The sequence below is a fragment of the Molossus molossus genome, unplaced genomic scaffold (genome assembly GCF_014108415.1).
Source record: "Molossus molossus isolate mMolMol1 unplaced genomic scaffold, mMolMol1.p scaffold_m16_p_6, whole genome shotgun sequence".
NCBI lineage: Eukaryota > Metazoa > Chordata > Mammalia > Chiroptera > Molossidae > Molossus > Molossus molossus.
Window position 1 is genome coordinate 20,197,647 of NW_023425399.1, and position 20,074 is coordinate 20,217,720.

The 20,074-nt window shown below is 40.6% G+C and overlaps 1 protein-coding gene across 6 annotated transcripts in view; it reads left to right on the top strand.

Annotated features, from left to right (window-relative positions):
- LOC118618860 (ubiquinol-cytochrome-c reductase complex assembly factor 1) overlaps positions 1–20,074 on the top strand; it is a 118,898-nt gene that overhangs the window by 62,715 nt on the left and 36,109 nt on the right. For all 6 annotated transcript variants that reach the window (XM_036245400.1, XM_036245398.1, XM_036245401.1 and 3 more), the window contains one exon: positions 2,150–2,258. In XM_036245400.1, the coding sequence (XP_036101293.1) occupies positions 2,150–2,258 (109 nt within the window). The remainder of the gene's footprint in view (positions 1–2,149; positions 2,259–20,074) is intronic.

The following is a 20,074-nucleotide window of genomic DNA, read 5'->3' on the forward strand; positions in this document are numbered from 1 at the left end:
TGTTAATGGAGAAAGAATTGTCAGTTTAGACTGAATATTCCATAATTATAGTAGGAATTGTCTTTTAGGAAAGTGTCCTATTGTAATTGCTTAGTAACTAATGAGAGATAATAGAAATAAGTATAATCAAGAGAATGAGATTAGGAACTAGCTTGGAAAGTTGATGACCCTGTTTAAATACTTATATATCATTAAATATAATATTGTATTTATTAGTAAAATATAATTCTTATATTCTTATGTAAGGTCTTAATCAGAGAGAGCCCTCTGGATTGATTAAAGGCAATGTGGTATAGGGAAAGGAGCCCTAAACTTGGACCTGAGTTTATCCATTTATTTATTCAGCAATTATATATTGAGTGCCTACTATACTTAAGCCCTGGAAATACAGGCTTGCCCAGTTGATGTGGCTCAGTGGTTGAGCCAATTGACCCATGCACCAAGAGGTTGCCTGTTTGATTCCTGGTCAGGGCACATGCCCAGGTTGTGGGCCCGATCCCCAGTGGGGGGCGTGCAGGAGGTGGCCAGTCGATGTTCTCTCTCATCGATGTTTCTGTCTCTCTCCCCCTCTCCCTTCCTCTCTTTCTAAAATCAATAAAGAAAAAAAAAATTAAAAACAAACAAACAAAAAACAGGCTTAATCTTTGCTTTCAAAGGAGTTTACATTCTAATGGGGAAAACAATTTGATAATTACACAGATGAAATCATAATATTTTCTGTGATTTATATCCTGGACAAGTGCTGTCCAACAGAAATAAAATGCAAGCCCCATATTTAATGTAAAAGTTTTATTTATTTACTTATTTTTAATCCTCACCCAAGGATATTTTTCCGTTTATCTTCAGATAGAGTGGGAGGGAGAAACATCAGTGTGAGAGAGACACATTGATTGGTTGCTTCACATGTAACTCCAACCAGGGCTGGGGACCAAACCGCAACCAAGATACGTACCCTTGACCAGAATCAAACCCGTGACTCTTTGTTCTGTGGGTCACTGCTCTAACCACTGACCCAAACCATCCAGGGCTGAATGTAAAAGTTTTTAGTAGCACCATTTTAAAAACTAAAAAGAATAAAATGAACTTAATTTTAATTTTATTTAACTCAATATATCTGAAATAACATTTCAGCATGTAAGCAATGTAAAAATTTTGAGATACTTATATTCTTTTTCTTGAACTAAATCTTTGAAATCTTAAACTTAGATTAGCCACATTTAAAGTGATCAAATAGCCCAGCCGGTGTGGCTCAGTAGTTGAGCATCGACCCATGCACCAAGAGGTTGCTGGTTCGATTCCCGGTCAGGGCACATGCCCAGGTTGTGGGCCCAATCCCCAGTGGGGGGCATGTAGGAGGCGGCTAATCGATGTTCTCACTCATCAATGTTTCTATCTCTCTCCCTCTCCTTTCCTCTCTCTCTAAAAATCAGTAAAGAAAAAGAAAATCTTATAAAGTGCTCAAATAGCTCAGCCGGTGTGGCTCAGTGGTTGAGCATTGACCCATGCACCAAGAGGTCACCGGTTCTGTTTCCGGTCAGGACATATGCCCAGGTTGTGGGCCAAATCCCCAGCGGGGGTCATGCGGGAGGTAGCCAGTTGATGTTCTCTCTCATTGATGTCTCTATCTCTCTCTCCTTCTCTGTTCTTCACTCTCTAAAATCAATAAAAAGAAAAAATATTAAAAAATAAAGTACTCAAATAGCCATATGTAGCTAGTGGCTTCCATATTGGACAGCAGAGTACTTTACACACTTTTACAGACTACTCTGTGGTTGGGCAAACTACTTGCCTTCTGTAGGACTCCTGTTTTCATCAATAAAATGAAGGATTTAGACGGACTTGTCTTCTACAAGTAAAAGTGGTTCCTTCCATGTGTGAGGGAGCCTTTTGAGTTCTTCTAAATCTATATCTTGATCTGGGTGGTGCTTACATGAGTGTATATAGTATGTAAAATTTCATTAAGTAGTACACTTAAGATTTATGTACTTTATGGTATCTATGTTATGCCTCAGTAAAGGTTTTTTTTTTAAATCACTTCTTGTTTTTTTTTTGTGTGTGTGTTCTACTGAAATCATTCACATGGGCTCACCTTCATGTGATGTGAAAAATGGGAACAGCCAGTGACTCTTTATGTCTTCTTCCCACCCAGGATGTGTCTAGTCCGAATGAAACAGGAAGGCCGGACTGGGAAATACATGTGTCGTGTTATAGTTCATTTTATGTGGGAGGATGTTGAGCACCGTGGAAGAGTCATGGGGGTAAGTGAGTACTATCAGATTCTGGTCCTGGAAAACTCCAATGAGGCATTGAGTTGAAGTTTTATCTATTCTAGAATGGCCTTGCTTTTATTTTTTGATTACAGTTTACATTCAATATTATTTTGTATTAGTTTCAGGTATATAATACAGTAGTAGACAATCACACTTTACAAAGTGATCTCCCCAATATTTCAGGTACCCACCTGGCACCATATGTAGTTATTACAATATTATTGACTATATTCCCTATGTTGTACTTTATATCCTCATGATTATTTTGTAACTACTAATTGTACTTTCTAATTCCATCACCATTTTCAACCGTCCTCTCAACCCCCTTACCCTCTGGCAACTAACAGTTTGTTCTCTGTATCTACAAGTCTGTTTCTGTTTTGTTTATTTTGTTCTTTAGATGTTACATATAAGTGAACTCATATGCTATTTGTCTTTCTCTGTGTGACTTATTTTACTTAGCAAAATACCCTTTAGATCTATCCATGTTGTCACAAATGATAAGATTTTGTTCTTTTTTATGGCCAATATCTCTTTGTATATATTTGCCTCAACTTTTTTATCCATTCATCTATTTTTGCATACTTGGGTTGCTTTCATATCTTGGCTATTATAAATAACACTGCTATGAACATAGGGGTGCATACTCTCTTTTGAATTAGTGTTTTGGGTTTCTTCAGATATATATCCAGAAGTGGAATTGCTGAGTCATAAGGCAGTTCCACTTTTAATTTTTTGAGGGACCTCCATACTGTTTTTCATAGTGGCTGCACCAGTCTGCATTCCCACCAACAGTGCTCGGGGGTTCACTTTTTTCCACATCCTCCCCAGCACTTGTTTGTTTGTTTGTTTGTTTATATTTATTTATTTATGATTATTTTTTAAATCCTCACCTGAGGGTATTTTTCCATTTATCTTCATATAGGGTCGGCGGGGGGGGGGGGCAGGAAACATCAATGTAAGAGAGACACATCGACTGGTTACCTTCCACACGACCCCAACCAGGGCCGGGAACCGAACCACATCTGAGGTATATGCCCTTGACCGAATCAAACCTGGGACTCTTTGATTCACGGGCCGATGCTCTAGCCGCTGAGCCAAACCAGCCAGGGCATTTGTTGATTAATTGATGATAGCCATGATGACAGGTGTGAGGTACTATCTCATGTGGTTTTGATTTGCATGGATTATTTTGGTTTCTTTCATTACAGAACAAAACTCTCCCTATAGATTGAGAAATAAACAAAGTTTATGGATTGTATTATAAAAGTTTTACATGTTCATAGAATAATATGATTAGTGACATTGAACATCTTTTCATATATCTATTGGCCATCTGTATGTCCTCTTTGGAGAAGTGTCTGGTCCTCTGCCCACTTTTTAATTGCATTGTTTGTTTTTTTGCTGTTGAGTTGTATGAGTTCTTTCTAAATTTTGGATATTAACCTCTTATTGGATGTATCATTGGCGAATATCTTCTCTCAGTGGGTGGTTTTTTCATTTTGTTGATGATTTCCTTTGTTTTGCAAAAACTTTTCAGTTTGATGTAGTCCCATTTGTTTATTTGTTTGTTTGTTTCCCTTGCCTGAGGAGCTGTCAGCAAAAATATTGCTAAGAGAAATGTCAGAGATTTTACTGCCTAAGTTTTTTTCTAGGAGTTTATGGTTTTAAGTCTTTAATCCATTTTGTGTTTATATAATGGCCTTGCTTTCAGAGTTCTGTGAAATGCTGAATATTGCCAAGTAGTAATTCAACTAGAGTCATTTCTGCCTCTGTGGAAACTGATGTACCATATACATTTTATATGTTTGCAAACTTTCATGTTTTTGTCATTGTTATGACATCCTGTGTATGGAGATGGAATTATTATTATTTTTTTAAATATTTTTATAGAATTTTTTTTTTTTTTTTTTTTTTAGAGAAACATTAATGTAAAAAAGAAACATCCATTGGCTGCCTCCTGCACGCCCCCTACTGGGGATCAAGCCTGCAACTGGGCATGAACTCTGACTGGGAATCGAACCGGGACCTCTCAGTCCTTGGGACGACACTCAATCCACTGAGCCACACCAGCCAGGCAGAAGATGGCATAATTAAACCCAAATCATGGTGATAGGAGGGATGGATTTGGTGAATGGAAGAAATCAAATAATAATCCAGGTTAAGGACACTATGCTTTTGACACTGATTCAGTGTTTGAACTAGTCTTCCTTTAATTTAGTTTGGATGAAAAGACCCTGGCAATGGGCCTGCTCTATCCTCAGAAACTGAAAAATAAGCCCCTTGATCGCCAACAACCTAGAATACTTTGGCAAGGTACCTACTGAAAATGTACATTAGTACATTTCATAATTAAGCTAAGAAAGGAGAATATATAGTATATATATAACATAGAATGATGACAATAGAAAAATGAAACCAAAATATAATATAGTTGATTCTAAAAATAGTACTCTCTTCCTTTGTGTATTTTATGTATCTAGACCATATTTAGTAGTTTGTAGTTTCTTGTTTTTCCCCATTTTATTGCTTCCCAGCTTGGGAGTATCTTAAGCAGAACCATCAGATAGGTTCATGAAATGGATTAATTTGGTTTCATTCATTACAGAGCAAAGCTCTCCCTGAGATTAAGTGGTAAACAAAGTTTATAGGTGTATTATAAAAGTCATACATAGAATAAAAATCAAACAGTAAAAACCATTTACTAAAAAAAAAAAAAAAATGTCTTTTCCCCAGTCCAACTTCCTAGAAGTAATCATTGTTAAGAATTGATGTGTTGTCCTGGCCCATGTGGCTCTGTTGGTTCAGCGTTATCCCATGCACCAAGGGGTCACTGTTTGATTCTTGGTCAGGGCACATGCCTGGGTTGTGGGTTTGGTCCCTAGTCACGGTGCATACAGGAGGTAGCTGATGGCTGTTTCTCTCTCACATCGATGTTTCTCTCTCTCCCCTTCTTCTTCTTTCTCTAAAATCATTAAAAACATATTTTAAAAAAGAATTTATGTGTATCTTTCTAGTTGTTTTCTATACAAATATAAATGTATAACTGTATATTTTTTTAACGTAACATAAGTGAGCTTATACTATACACACTGTTTTGCATCTTGGCTTTTTTACTTAATATATATTAGATATGTTTTAACTTTACAATTGTTTTCAAAATTCAAAATGTTTTAACTAAAACTAAAATCCCTTTAATCATCAATTTCAATCTTGACCAGTTACCTACTTTCAAGAAGTAATCACTGTTTCTACTTTGGAATATATCTTTTAAGACTTTTTCCTAAGTTATCTATAGAAAACTTGTAGTATTGGTTTGTGTGTATTTTATTATATATTATATCATTCTCTATGTACTTATATGCATCTTTTTTTCACTAAATAGTATGTCTTGGAGATCTTTCTATGCTGCATGGGAGTTAAGTGGGCCATCTTCAGCCATGTTTTACTTTTATTTATTGTAATTATTTTCACATACCCCTATGTTATTGCCTAATGGTTTTCTGCGCTTGCTATGTTGGTAAAATTGTAGTCTTTGAGACTAACTTATGGAAATGATGGTTGCCTACTGAGAATCTGGGTTGAAGGTATTTTTAAATTCTCATATCTTTAGAAGATCTGCATGTATAGAAAGCATAGTGGGTTGCTTCTCAGCCTTTTGGCTAAGATCAAGTGTAGGAAGCACAGTGGACACGGGTTCACCTTTAAAATATGTACTTCATTGACCTTTATATGCCTTTCTCTGGGATAACAGACCATTGGCATTTCTCTTCTTTCTAAGATGATGATAGTATACATCAGAGTTTTAGCAGTTACCAACATTATCATCATCATCTGTTTTGGAGTCACTATTCAACTGTCTTTTTAATTGTGCTGTTTGGTTCCTTTTTTCATTTTCCTCCCTGTCATGCCTTTCTGCTGTCTTAGCTGCCCACAGTAGGATCAGCAGCCTTTACGGTATTCATCCAGCGAGTGTTCACATGTTCTTAATATTTACTACTCATCTCTGTGGCAGGACAGAGTGGACATAGGGTAGTGCTGGCAGTCTCAAAGCATCCCCATTTCATGATGACCAGTGATACCCCCATCCAGCTGAAGCCTAGACTGACTGTCATGCAGTTATACAGTAGCTCTTCTATTAGCCTGTTTTTCTCATCATTGTTGACTAAACTCTGCTCGAAGTTGGACCACTAGAGCCATGTGAACCACAATTTGTTCCTACCCCAAATAACTTAATGAGACATGGATTACTGACTTCAGTACCACAGAACTCTTTTACTTGTCCCCTCTCCATGAATTTCCTTTTGGACCTCAATATATATCTACATTGCAATATTCAACACTTTGAGCCGTCTCCTATGTTACTTTATAATGTCCCATCTACTTGAATGCTTTATAAAGGCAGGAAACTTGTCTTATCTGCATTTTTTTTTTTTTTTTTTTTGCTTACACAGTTAACATTGGATGACTAAATTGAACTTCAGTCTCTGAAATTCTCTTTTATTTATCAGAGAAATCATACTTGATTTATTAGTCTCTGGTCCAGGTGTACATCCAAGTAGTCCTATAGGAAATAGTCTTTCCTTCTTCTTTTCCCTTTCATTTTATTCAGCCTTTTTTTTCTATCTGAATTGTTCTAGATATAATGCTGCTTATGCTCTTTCTTTTTTTTTTTTATTCTCACCTGAGGACATTTTTGCATTTATATTCAGATAGAATGGGAGGGAGAGAGGTAGGAAGAGAGAGAGAGAAAGATTGATGTGAGAGAGACACATCGACTGGTTGCCACCCACACAACCCCAACCAGGGCCAGGGACAAACTACAACCGAGGTACATGCCCTTAGCAGAAACTGAACCCAGGTCTCTCTGGTCCTCAGGCCGACACTCTAACCATTGAGCCAAACTAGCTAGGGCTGATGCTGCCTATAGAGAAGTGTATTAGATCATTGTTTTTTGAACTTGAACATACCTACAGTTTGCCTGGGTCTTGTTAGATAGAATGCAAATTCTGATTCAGTTGGGTTTGAGGTAGAGAGTCTACATTTCTAAAAAGCTTGGTGATGCCATCGCCACTGGTAGGGCAGGGTGGGAGGTGCAAGCACACTTTGAATTAGCAAGGTTTTAGATGATACATAATGCTCCCCAAGTACAGACTTAAATTTGCCTTTTTTTTTTTTGCCCTGGCCGGTTTGGCTCAGCGGTTAGAGCGTCGGCCTGCGGTCCTGAGAGACCCGGGTTCGGTTCCCGCTAAGGGCGCGTACCTCGGTTGCAGTTTGTCCCCGGCCCTGGTCGGTTGTGCGGGTGGCAGCCACTCGATGTGTTCCTTTCACATCGATGTTTCTCTCTCTCTCTCTGTTCCTCTCTCTCCCTCCCACTCTAACTTAAAAAAAAAAAAAAAAAAAAAGGAAAAAAAAAAAAATTTGCCTTTTTTTTTTTTTTTTTATCCTCACCCGAGGACATTTTTCCATTTTTTGCTCACATAGAGTGGGACGGAGAGAGAGAGACACATTGAGTGGTTGCTACCCACACGACCCAACCAGGGACGGGACAAACTGCAACCAAGGTAACGTGCCCTTAGTGGGAACCGAACCTGGGTCTCTCTGGACCGCAGGCCGACGCTCTAACCGCTGAGCCAAACCGGCCAGGGCTTAAATTTGCCTTTATAAAGGGAAATGCCGTGCTCCAGTTTGGTTATAAAGACTATAAGTAAAAGATGGTGATTTAAAAATAATAGAGATTTGGAAGAGCTGGGGAATTACTATTGTTGCTTTTCTATTATAATTGACTGGATCCTTCTTTCCAGTCTTATGATATAAGCAGAAACCCTTTATACAAGCAAGGAAATAATATATTAAACAGTTCTAAGTTGTGAATATGGTGTGTGTGTGTGTGTGTGTGTGTGTGTAGAGAGGGGATTTTAGTCTTCTGCATGTGTACAACCTAAAGAAACAGGAGAGTTAGGGACATGTGGCTGGAGAAAAGTAGTAGGCAGTAGGGAGCCAGTCTGGCCTGGTTCTGACCCTGGCTGGCAAGCCTTTCCTCCTCTGTGCTTCAGTTTTTCATTAAAAAAAAAAAAGGCATGGTAGTGGGCTACATGATTTTTGAGTTTCTTTTCAGCTTTGAAAACCAATGATTTGAAGGTGGTAATTTACAGATCTGTATTATTTGGCATCCCAGGTGTACATCTTTAATAAAATCCATGTAAAAAGTAGAATATGTAAGACTGATCAATATAGTAGTGATTTTTCTTGTGCTGTCGAATTCTTAGAGGCCGTTACTTTACCTGAGTGGATTGATGAGGGAAAGATGGAAAACTAACAGAACCACCTGAAGATTTATGACGAATCAGAAATTTGAATTAAGAACTTCTTTGAAATTAGAATTCCAGTCTCATTTGGTGGGAAATTTTTTATTAAAAAAAATTGCTTTTTACCAGCCTTTTAGGAGCACAGCTATTGTAAAAAATGAGGCAGACTCATATATCTTCAGTGAAGCTGGTATTAAAACCTAGTGTTAAATTTGAGGTTACAAAAATCACATCAGTAATTTAGAGTGTTCTGACTTTAAAAAAAACACACGTTATTTGGGATTTAAACATATAAATTAGCTGTGGAAATAAAATTCATTATATCACCTCATCTGGTCTTGTTTTATTTCATTAACTAGTTCTTAAAAACCTTTGTGAGCTGAGTTGCAGCTGAAGAGGTTGGAGACCATTTTTCCTTGGGTCCTTGCCTCACTCCTGAGTGTTGGTAAGAGTAGAGAACTAAGACTTGACACAGCTGTAAAAACAGACAGCGCCTTTGGCCTCAGCTTTTTCTCCTGGTGCAGGCAGATTTCAGATGTAAATTTCACTTTCTGCCTCTCCTACTAATGAAGTAAGTTTCTTTTGCTGGGTTTGCAGCCAGGTGTGTCCAGTCTTGTGGCTAACAGGGCGCTTTACTTAATTTTTCCATTTGTGACATTTCAACCAAACTTAAAAAACAAACATCAAAATTAGCTCAAGGCAGTGGCTCAAAGTGTTAATGGTAACCTTAGGCTGGCTAAACGACTTCCTCTCAGTTCTGTCCTGCCAGACATCTCCACCTTGTGGCTTACAATGAGCAGGTTTAAAAGCTTTCCAAGCCCTGGAGACTAGGTGGGAAGGGGTGGGGTGGGCTGTAGTTAAGAAAATGCAAGTTTATCCTTATCAGTGATCCCTGGTGTGCCAGTTGCCTCTGCAGGACTCCAGGTGATTTTTTGCTAGCCCCATGCCAGAATAATGATGACCTTCCTGTCATTTCATAGTCTCCTGCTCTCTCTGTGGCAGAGCTGCTTGATGGGATGGTCCAGAGGGCCTAGGAAGAGGTGGAGGAACTTGGGCTGAACTGGACTCCTTTGTAAAATTCTACTTTGCTTTTCAGTACCAGCATTTTGCTTTGCAAGGTTCTCTGTGATCATTATCCAGACTACTTTTCCAAACTCATTTCCCTTAGCCCTTCTTGAACCTTAAATATGTAAAACCTTCTAGCACATGTGCCTGGCACATAGTAAGCACTCAGTGAACATCACATTCCATCCTTGCTTCACATACTCTTCACTCTGGCCAAGCTGAATGCCTTGCTCTTCCTGTCTTGTGTCTATCCTCATGTGGTACATAAACCTAGATTACCCTAACACTCTTCCATATCCCTCCACCCCAAACTGGAAGCCAATCCCAGTTTCCCATAGCTGGAAATACCATAATAATTTATATGTACCCTTCTTCTGGTCCTTACTGTTTCTATTTGTATCATTGTCATTCATGTGTGTTGACTGCCTTCCAGGTGAATTGGGGGTGGGGGAGACAGGATCACACACATCCCTCTTTGTAGTCTCCAAAGTGCCTATCATTGTGCTTTGGCTGAATGCATGCCCAGTAAATATCTCATGAAAGAGAACAGTTTTGGAAGCCTACTGTGAGTATTGGAAAAAGTGGGGTGGGGAGGTATTCTTTTTTATTCGGAGGACATTTGTTTGCTCTGCTAGTCTTAAATACTAGAAGAAAAAGAAATGAGATATTGTTTCTTCTACCCTCATTTTCTGTTTCTTTTTCCATGCTTTCCCATCTTCTAATGGAATTATTTGATTTTAAAAACCAGTTTATACATAAAGTATTTTATGTTCCTAAACTAACAAAGGCTTTAAATCTATAAAGGGTGGTTAAAATAAGAATTACAAGTACTTTAGTTTTTTTGGAACTTTCCTTCCAGGCTTCTGTAATTCTACTCACCTATCCCTCCCACAAAAGTCTTCAGTCATGCTCCTCTGTTTTACCATGAGGTAACAATTTTGTTAAATCTGCCTCTCTAGGTCAGAATTAAAACTCACTACCAGAGGTATTGTTTTAAAAGATAAAGAACCACTGTAAAGTTTAACTCCCATGCAGCATTGTTTTTGTGACCAGTGGTATGAATGGCAGAGTGTAAATGCAGAGCTATCCCTTGGGCTTGAGGCCTTTAAATAAGAATGTATGTTCGATCTCAGATATCTCTCCTTCTTTTGAAAGTTTTAAAAATATCTTAAGCTATTGGAGTGGATACTTGTTTATTAGAGGAGAGAAGGCTAAATTCTTAGAAAGCAGAGCAGTTCCACTTTGGGGTTGGCTAATGGATTTAAACATGTCCAACTGAAGATGTATCTCTAGTAGATGCATTCTTTTCCCTACCCTCAGACTTTAAGAGGTAGTGAGTTAGTAGAGTATGTGCTTTAGGTGATTGGATGCCTGGGTGCTTGCAACCAGAATGCCTATCTGTTGGATTAGGTGCCTCTCCTTCTGAGTGTCAAACTGGATTCACTATTTCAGGGAGTGTCTCTAAAAGGGAATTTATAAATCTGTGTTTGACATTAAATAAAACATGGCCCTGGCGGGTTTGGCTCAGCGGTTAGAGCGTCAGCCTGCGGTCCAGAGAGACTTGGGTTCGGTTCCCGCTAAGGGCATGTACCTCGGTTGCAGTTTGTCCCCGGCCCTGGTTGGGTCGTGCGAGAGGCAACCACTCGGTGTGTCCCTTTCATGTCGATGTTTCTCTCTCTCTCCCTCCCACTCTATCTGAGCAAAAAATGGAAAAATGTCCTCGGGTGAGGATAAAAAAATAAAAAATAAATAAATAAATAAATCAAACATGAATCTCTTATCTGTGCACAAGATCATTCGTCTCTCTCATGGCCATTTTGACCTTCAATTATAGATTGTGAGTTTCCTGAGGTCTAATTCATATTTGTTTGTCTTTGTATTCCTACCGTACCCAAAATGGGCTCTGTACATAGTAGGCATTTGATAAATGCTTCTTGACTGAATGAGTCAATTAGTGAGTGAATTTGATCCCCTTTTGGCATCCTCAGCTTACCTCATGGAATTTCTGTGAAAGACAGAGACCTAATTCCAATTTTCAAGGTCCTGGCTGCCTCAGTGTACTGATACTGTCTTGCCTTTCTATGATACTGCTGCTTAAGTACACCTCATGCGAAGTACTCCCAGTTCAGCTCATCATTCCAGAACTGTTTACCTCTCCAACCAACCCATCACGTCTCTTGCCTCCAGTCTCTCTGGGTTCCCTGTTCTCTCTTTTGTACCGGAGTTGTAATACTGCTTAGAGCTATGTGCATCGGGCACAGCTAAAGCCATTTTCCACACCTCCCTTTCATGGGTCACTAATGCTTCTCCTAAATAAGTGTCACTCAGCAGACAAGGAAAAATAGCTCTGTGAACCTGTTCTTCCTGTATGTTCTGTCTCACTTCTGATGTCATCATCACCAGTCCAGTCCCCCAAGCTAGAATTCTTAGAGTTATCCTTATCTCCTGCCTCATCGTCTGCATCTAGTTGGCCTGTCAGATTTTTTTCCCAAGATATCTTTGGATTTTGTCCTCTCCTCTGCTCTGTTGCTTCATGTCAATCCTCATCTCTCTTTTGCTGCACATGGCCTCTTAACTAGTTCCTGGACTTTACCCACTCTACTGAACCCTCCCATCCACATAATTGCCACAGGTTTTCTTTCTAAATCTCACATCTGGGTATGTCCCCTCTCTGTCTAGAAATCTCTGAGGGCTCCCTTAATATACAGGACAAAATTCAAACTTCTTAGCAATGGCATTTAGAAGAACCCTTCATAGTTATGTGGGAGTTAGAAGATACATACTGAGTATTCATAGGTGAAATGTTCTGTTGTCCGCAATTATCTTCAAATGATTTAGCAAAAGAAAATGTAGGGGTTAGGGACATTGACTACCCCCCACCACACACGCAGTCAGAAATCCACATATAACTTTTGACTTCCCCCAAATTTTGCTGTCAACTGAAAGAAAGCCTTACTGATAACGTAAACAGTTGATTGGCACATATTTTGTATGTTATATGTATAATATACTGTATTCTTACAATAAAGTAAGCTAGAGAAAAGAAAATGTTATTAATAAAATCATAAGGAAGGGAAAATACATTTACATTATTTATTGAAAACATACCCATATGAGTGGACCCACAAAGTTCAAATCCATATTGTATAAGGGTCAACTATAGATAGATTTAATAAATGTTACAAGATATTACTTGTAAATCTAAAGGTTATACAAGTTCTTGTTATATTACTCATACATCTTTTTTTAATAATAAGTTTGAAATTCTTAAAAGTGAAAACTGGGGAAAAAAGAATCTTCACATTCTGGCCCCAGCCTGCCTTTTTATTCCAGTTTCCAACAAACCACCCACACACAGATTTTTCATGCATGAATTCCTACACACATACACTCAAACACATATTCCATTCATGTCAGATTTTCACTGGTGTCACAGTATAGCATACTCTTATGCTTCTGGGCTTTTGTTTATGCTATTCCCTTTGTCTGAAGTGGTCTTAACCCCTCTCTCTGTTCATGACACTATAAGACACAGCTGGGTAGTACCTCTTCTAAGAAGCTTTTCCTAACACCTCCAAGTAATGTTAGTACAGTATATTTGGCCACTCCCTTCTCTGTATTTTTGCAGTACTTTGCATAAACTTCGAGATAAGACATACTGTTTGGATTTGTGTAGGTCATGACCATCAGACGGGATAAAGATCTTAGGATCCCTGGTGTCTTAAACAGAGTGCCTGATGTAGTCACCCACTTGTTGGGTGCATATGGGTACTTGTTTCTGTTCTTACTGTCTGGCCAGTTCTATCTCCCAAATACTGACTTAATGAATGGTATTCTTATACCATATTCAGATTCAATTTCACTGACATTCCTCCCCACCCCCCACCACCCAGTAAAAAAAAAAAAAAAGGTTCATTTCTCTCTCCCTGCCCTGCCTCATGGGTTGCCTGGCTCTCCCATCATTTGTACTTTTAATCCACTTTATAGAATAGATGAACCTTAAAATGTTAGACAAAGTGTCTCAGAGATTCTCTCATTAAATGGTGCTCAATCTGAAGGCTTAGTTGTGTATAATGTGAAAAATCTCCCCAGATTTCTGATGCTCATCTCAGGTTAAGGATCATAGATCTGTTCCCATGGCTTCCTGGAGAAGTTAATTGGTTTGCTTGAGGTCATGCAGCTAGGAAACAGCAGAATGAGGACCCAAACGAGGGTATACCATTCCCAGTCCTGGGTCCACTTTGCTATACCATGATAACTTCCCCAAATCAATCTCATGACAGCTTCCTTCTTCCCTGTCATTACCAAGGACTTCCAAAGACCAAAAGGACAGCTTTTCTTGAATCTAGAGGCATTCCATTTCTTCAGTGTAGTCCCAAGCCTCAGGCCCCTTTTCTTCAGAAGTTCTAATCCAATACGGCAGAGGTTTCCTACTCGACAGAACTAATAGAGATTAAGGGGGGGGGAAAGACAGATGAGAATGCTAACAATGTTCTGAATTTGTTTCTTTTTCCAACATTTACAGTCTGAATGTCTCCACATCGTCTGAATTTGCTTTAGTTGATTTTACAATTATTTTTCAGAGACTCCTTGCTTATGTTTTTTTAAGAGTAGAGGAACACCGAGACTGAACACCGTGCTTGGAGAGGCTGGGCTGGGAGACTAACAAAGGCGGTATTATGCTGTGCACGGCAAAGCCAATAAATGAATTCAGGAGACACCTAGATGTGTTTCTAGAGGAGGGCATGAGGGGGAGGGGTCTGGTAAAAAGGCAGAAAGGTGGGATTAAGATAAATTAAAACGGGGCCAGCATGCTGGATAAGGGAAGGGGACAGCCTCTTCCTATTCCCACTATTGCTTAAGATTTTTCATTCTGCTTAGTTCAAAAGTTGAAACTAGTCTTTATCATGTACCTCATAGTCATGCTCCCATCCTCCACTCTCTACCTAGGAAAAGAACTTTAATTTTAAGGCTCTTTCAGCCTGATACAGCAGTGTTTATTATTTGAGTGCTATACCTACTAACATGATGTTCCTGGAGAACCTTAGACTTAAAACTAGAAAGGAACCTTAAAATAATCTAGTCCAGAGATTCTCAAAATTGTGGTCTGCAGACCAGAAGCCTCAGCATCACTTAGGAACTTGTTGAAAATACAAGTGTAGGGTCCCACCTTGGATCTGCTCATCAGAAACTCTGGAAGTGGGACCCAATAATCTCTTTTAATAAATCCTTCAGTTTGAGAGACACTGCTCTTGTCTGAGCTTCATTTTTAGGTGATGGAGAAACGGGCTTTGGGAGAGCTGAGTAAGTGGAAGTCAGAAACCAGCTGAAAAGCAGGAACTCAGGTCTCCTGATTTCCTGCCTCCCTGCTAAGAAGAGCAGGGTCTGGACATCCGCTAGTGACATGTGGAAGTTGAGGATTTCAGCCTAATACAGAAACAGAGCTCACCGATAGTAACGGCTAACATTTATGGAGCACATCCTCTTTGCAGTGCACTTTACAAGCACCATTTGAATTTTACATTTACAACAATCTTATCTGGAGATAGCTAGTATTTCCACCCTCATTTTACAGGTGAAGAAACTAAGCTCTGAGAAGTTGGTGTATTAATTTCCTGCAGCTGCTGTGGGAGACAAACTCAGTGACTTAAAACAACCGAAATGTATTCTCTCATAGTTCTGGAGGCCAGAAATCAGTTTCACTGAGCTGAAATCAAGGTGTTAGCAGGGTTGTGCTCCTTCTGGAGGCTCTGGGGGAGAATCTGTTCCTTGCCCCTTCCAGTTTTTGGTGGCTGCTGGCATTCCTTGGCTTGTGGCCACAGCACTCCAGCCTCTATCTCTATGGTTACGTTGCCTTATCTTCTGTCTGGGTCTGAGTGCCCTCTGCCTTTCTTTGATAAGAATGCATACATATGATTACATCTAGGGCCCACCTGGATAATCCCCATCTGAAGAGCCTTAATCTAATCACAGCTACAGATCATTTTCAGACATATAAAGTAATATTCATAGATTCCAGGAGTTAGGATGTATATCTTTTGGGAGACCACTATTTAGCCTACCAGTCAGGTAACAGTCAGGCTTACATACTACATATGGCATGCTGGATTGGAACCCAAACCTGCCAGACTCCAGAGCTCATGCTCTTAATCATTGCTTTGTATTTCCTGAAAAGATCGTTAGTAAAAACTATGGCTCTAGCATTAGCATTAAGATTTTTTTTATTATTTTTTTTTATCCTTACCCGAGGACATTTTTCCATTTTTTGTTCAGGTAGAGTTGGGGGGGAGAGAGAGGAACAGAGAGAGAGAGAGAGAAACATCGATGTGAAAGGGACACATCGAGTGGCTGCCACCCGCACAACTGACCAGGGCCGGGGACAAACTGCAACCGAGGTACATGCCCTTAGCGGGAACTGAACCCGGGTCTCTCTGGACCGCAGGCCGATGCTCTAACCGCTGAGCCAAACCGGCCAGGGCAGCACTAAGATTTTTAACTAAAGTATAGTTTCCTTCTTCCTCTGACTTACATAATATTACTTGTCATGTAATGCTGAACCTATGAGTTTTTTAGTATCTCTGTATGTTGGTCCTGACTCAGTTAAATTGTTAGCTCCTAGAAGGCAGAGATTGTATCTTCTTTTTCCATTTAAAAAAATGGAGGTATAATTCATAAACCATATAATTCACTATTTTAAATTTGTTGGTTTTTTTTTTTTCTGTAAATTCACAATGTTACGCAACCATCACCACTATCTAATTCCAAAACATTTTCATCACCTCAAAAAGAAACTTGGTGCCCATTAGCAGTCACTCCCCATTCCCCCTTCCCCTCAGACCCTGGCAACCACTACTCTACTTTTGTGTCTATGGATTTACCTATTCTGGGCATTTCATATAAATGGAATCATATAATAAGGGGTCTTTAATGTCTGGTTCCTGTTGCTTAGCTGACCCGGCCCGCAGGTCGATCAACGAGGACCCTAGAGGGGGAGTGAGGATGAGGTGGGACAAGAGACACGAGAAATGGAGACAAGACAGGATTCTGATCAAGTCTCGTTTATTCAGGGGGAGTTCACGCAATATATAGGGGGAAAACACGTGAAACAGCCAATGAGCATCCCACCTGAAGCCAACCCCAGCAAACACCCCAGGTGGAACAAATAAGCAAAGAACGGAGCAAACAATTATCTAGAGGAATGCAGGCACTGCACGTGGAGAGGCACGGCACGCGGAGACAGCAGAGCAGACTTTAACAAGATGGATGCCATGCAAACGGTCTCCCACAGGTCCCCCTTTTTTATTAAATTTTAAGGCCGAAATAATACCTTGAGGGGACTGTGCCTGTCTTAGGTCAGGAAACTTGCACACGGTTCCAACCTGTCCTTACCCGTCATTGGAAAGCAAGGCAGCATAAGGCCTTGTTCCTGTCTTAGGTGGTGGTTGGTGACGCGTGTGAGTTCCAGTTGCCCGTCTCTGGCTAACCAGCCCAGCGCACCAAGGTGACGAGGTTTTTGAGACTATTTGCCATCTCGGGCATAGTCATAGCTTGACTCACAGCTAGAGTGAGCTTCTCTGTCGGCCATTTCAAGTCTATAATAGTGGACCTGTATAGATTGCATCTTAATGGCATCCATCTGCTGCTTGAAAGCCATCACCTCATTGAAGAGGAAAGGTCCTAGTGACACAATCAGTAAAAGGCCAAGGGGCCCAACAGAGGGAGAAGATAAGGCAGCACCCCATTTAGCCCGCTCCAAAGGGGGTTATCGAAAAGTTCTTTTGCCCTGGCCGGTTTGGCTCAGCGGTTAGAGCGTCCGCCTGCGGTCCGGAAAGACCCGGGTTCGGTTCCCGCTAAGGGCACGTACCTCGGTTGCAGTTTGTCCCCGGCCCTGGTTGGTCGTGCGGGTGGCAGCCGCTCGATGTGTCCCTTCACATCGATGTTTCTCTCTCTCTCTCCTTCCTCTCTCTCGCTCCCACTCTATCTGTACAAGAAATGGAAAAATATCCTCGGGTGAGGATTAAAAAAAAAAAAAAAAAAAAAAAAAAAAGAAAAGTTCTTTTAAGCAGCAGCATATTCCTGCAAGGCAGTTGCATGGGGGGCCAAATAGGGCCCTCAGGAGCTCGTCAGGGTTTGGAGGAGGCTCAAAACCTCCTTTCCACAAGGAGGCAAAGATGCAGTAGTATTCCTGGCAGTAAGATTTCAGCCTTCTGGTCCATTCCTGAAATAAAAAAACAGGAAAAGCCTCTCAGGGCGAATTTTCGTCCCTGGAGTTATCTATATGGTTATCTGCTATTCCTTTAACTTGATCAATCTGTTTAACCAGACGCTCTGGTAGCCATCTGGCAGATTTCATTTTCTTAGAGTAAATGCATACAGAACCTCGGCCCCAGATGAGGACTGGGTCTGGGCCATGCCAAGAGTTGGTTAGCGGATCTTTCCAAGAATTGTCTAACTGTATGCCCTTTCAAGGCGGCAGCCATGGCAAGGCTCTGTTGATAGGCAGCCCCAATATCAGAGCATAGGCGAATATAGCCAGTTAAATCAGTCTTTTTCTTATAAGGTCTAATAGCGGCTTGACAGGCGGCATTAGCGTTTTCAAAAGCCAATTGTTTAACAAAATCCGTGCCGGTGTCTGCATTACCGAAAATTCTGCCTGCCGCAGTAATTAAGCGGTGAACAAAATCTGCAAAAGGCTCATCAGGTCCTTGTTTAATGTTAGTAAGGGAGGAGTTCATGTCGCCCTTGGTGGGCAGCTTCCTCCATGCTCTAGTGCCTGCTGTCTGAACTTGCGCAAAAAGACCTGCATCATATTGCATTTGGACATCGCTATTAGCACAATTTCCTTCTCCTATTAGCATATCCAAATTCCATCCATTACCACCCTGTGCATTGCGTTTAGCAATGTCCCTGCAGTTCTCTACATATTCTGATTTCCATAGGAGATAGTCTCCTTCAGCAAGTGTCGCTCGGGCTAACTTCTGCCAATCCCCAGGCGTAAGCCAATTCTCGGCTACTGATTCTAAAATTGCCATAGTATACGGGGCTGTGGCTCCGTATTGTGCTACAGCGGTCTTTAACTCCTTTATTAATTTAAAATCAAACCCGCTATGGTGGCGCCAAGGCTGTCCTTGTGCGTCCACTGTTTCTGTTACTGGGAAAGCCTCTATATCATCTAGCTCCTGTGCAAGTTGCAAGTGGGGAGGGATCTTTGGGACGGCTCCCCTCATGGGTGGTTTTTGATTCCCAAGGGTTTCTGGTTTTACTTCACTCTCCCTTTTAGATTTTCCTATTTTTAGTCCTTCTAATTGGGCTATGAGATCTTGGTGCTCTTTTTCCAGTTTTATTTGTTCTTTGAGGTGTTCAATTTTGTCTCTAAGTTCTTTTCTAGGGTCAAGAACTGGACATGCCAGCGGGGGAGCACTGGGATTATTATTATAAGGCGGAGGGCGTTGAGAAACAGGCGGATAATCAGAGTTACAATATCTGGCAGCTTTATCCGCCAATTCATCCCAATTAACCTTCCCTCTGTCAGGAACAGTCTCCAAATATACTGATTGGTCGGGATAAATCTTTGTCTTGGATTTGATTATTTCCTCTGGGGCAACACTAGTTTTTGTTCTTTTGATTTCTCCACCCTCTCTTTCTGTTAGTTTTTCTTGTCTCCCCGTATGAGAGCCCTTAGGCATAATTTTATTCCAAGTGGGCTCGGTTTCTTCTTCCTCATTATCACTATCGAATGACATGAAGTCCTCACATTCTTTACTTTCATTTTCATTCCACTTTTTTACTTTCTGTAATATACCCTCGCCATTTTCTACTACATTGGCAACGAGAGGATCAGAATGTCTCTGAGATAAAACCTCATCTATTAAATACCAATAAGAAAAAGCAGTTACCGGGACCTTCTCGGGTCCATAAGTCTTATAATAATCTCTAAGAGCGTCACCAACTATTTTCCACTGTTTTTGATCTATAGATCCCTCTGTAGGAAACCAAGGACAAACTTCCTTAACATAATCAAAATACTGACATAAATGCTTGTTTTTCACCTTTACTCCTCGTGCCTTTATAGCCTTTCCTAGTCCTTCAACGAACGTCTTATCTTGGCTCAATGCTTGACCCATAATCGCCGTTCACTTACCCGAGGGGTGCAGACGCAGCAGGTTCCCACGTCATTCCCTCTTTTCTTTTCCTTTTTGCCGGCCACTCGAACAGCGTCCTTCACTGGATCCCCCGTGCTCGAGCCCCACGTTGGGCGCCACTTGACCCGGCCCGCGGGTCGATCAACGAGGACCCTAGAGGGGGAGTGAGGATGAGGTGGGACAAGAGACACGAGAAATGGAGACAAGACAGAATTCTGATCAAGTCTCGTTTATTCAGGGGGAGTTCACGCAATATATAGGGGGAAAACACGTGAAACAGCCAATGAGC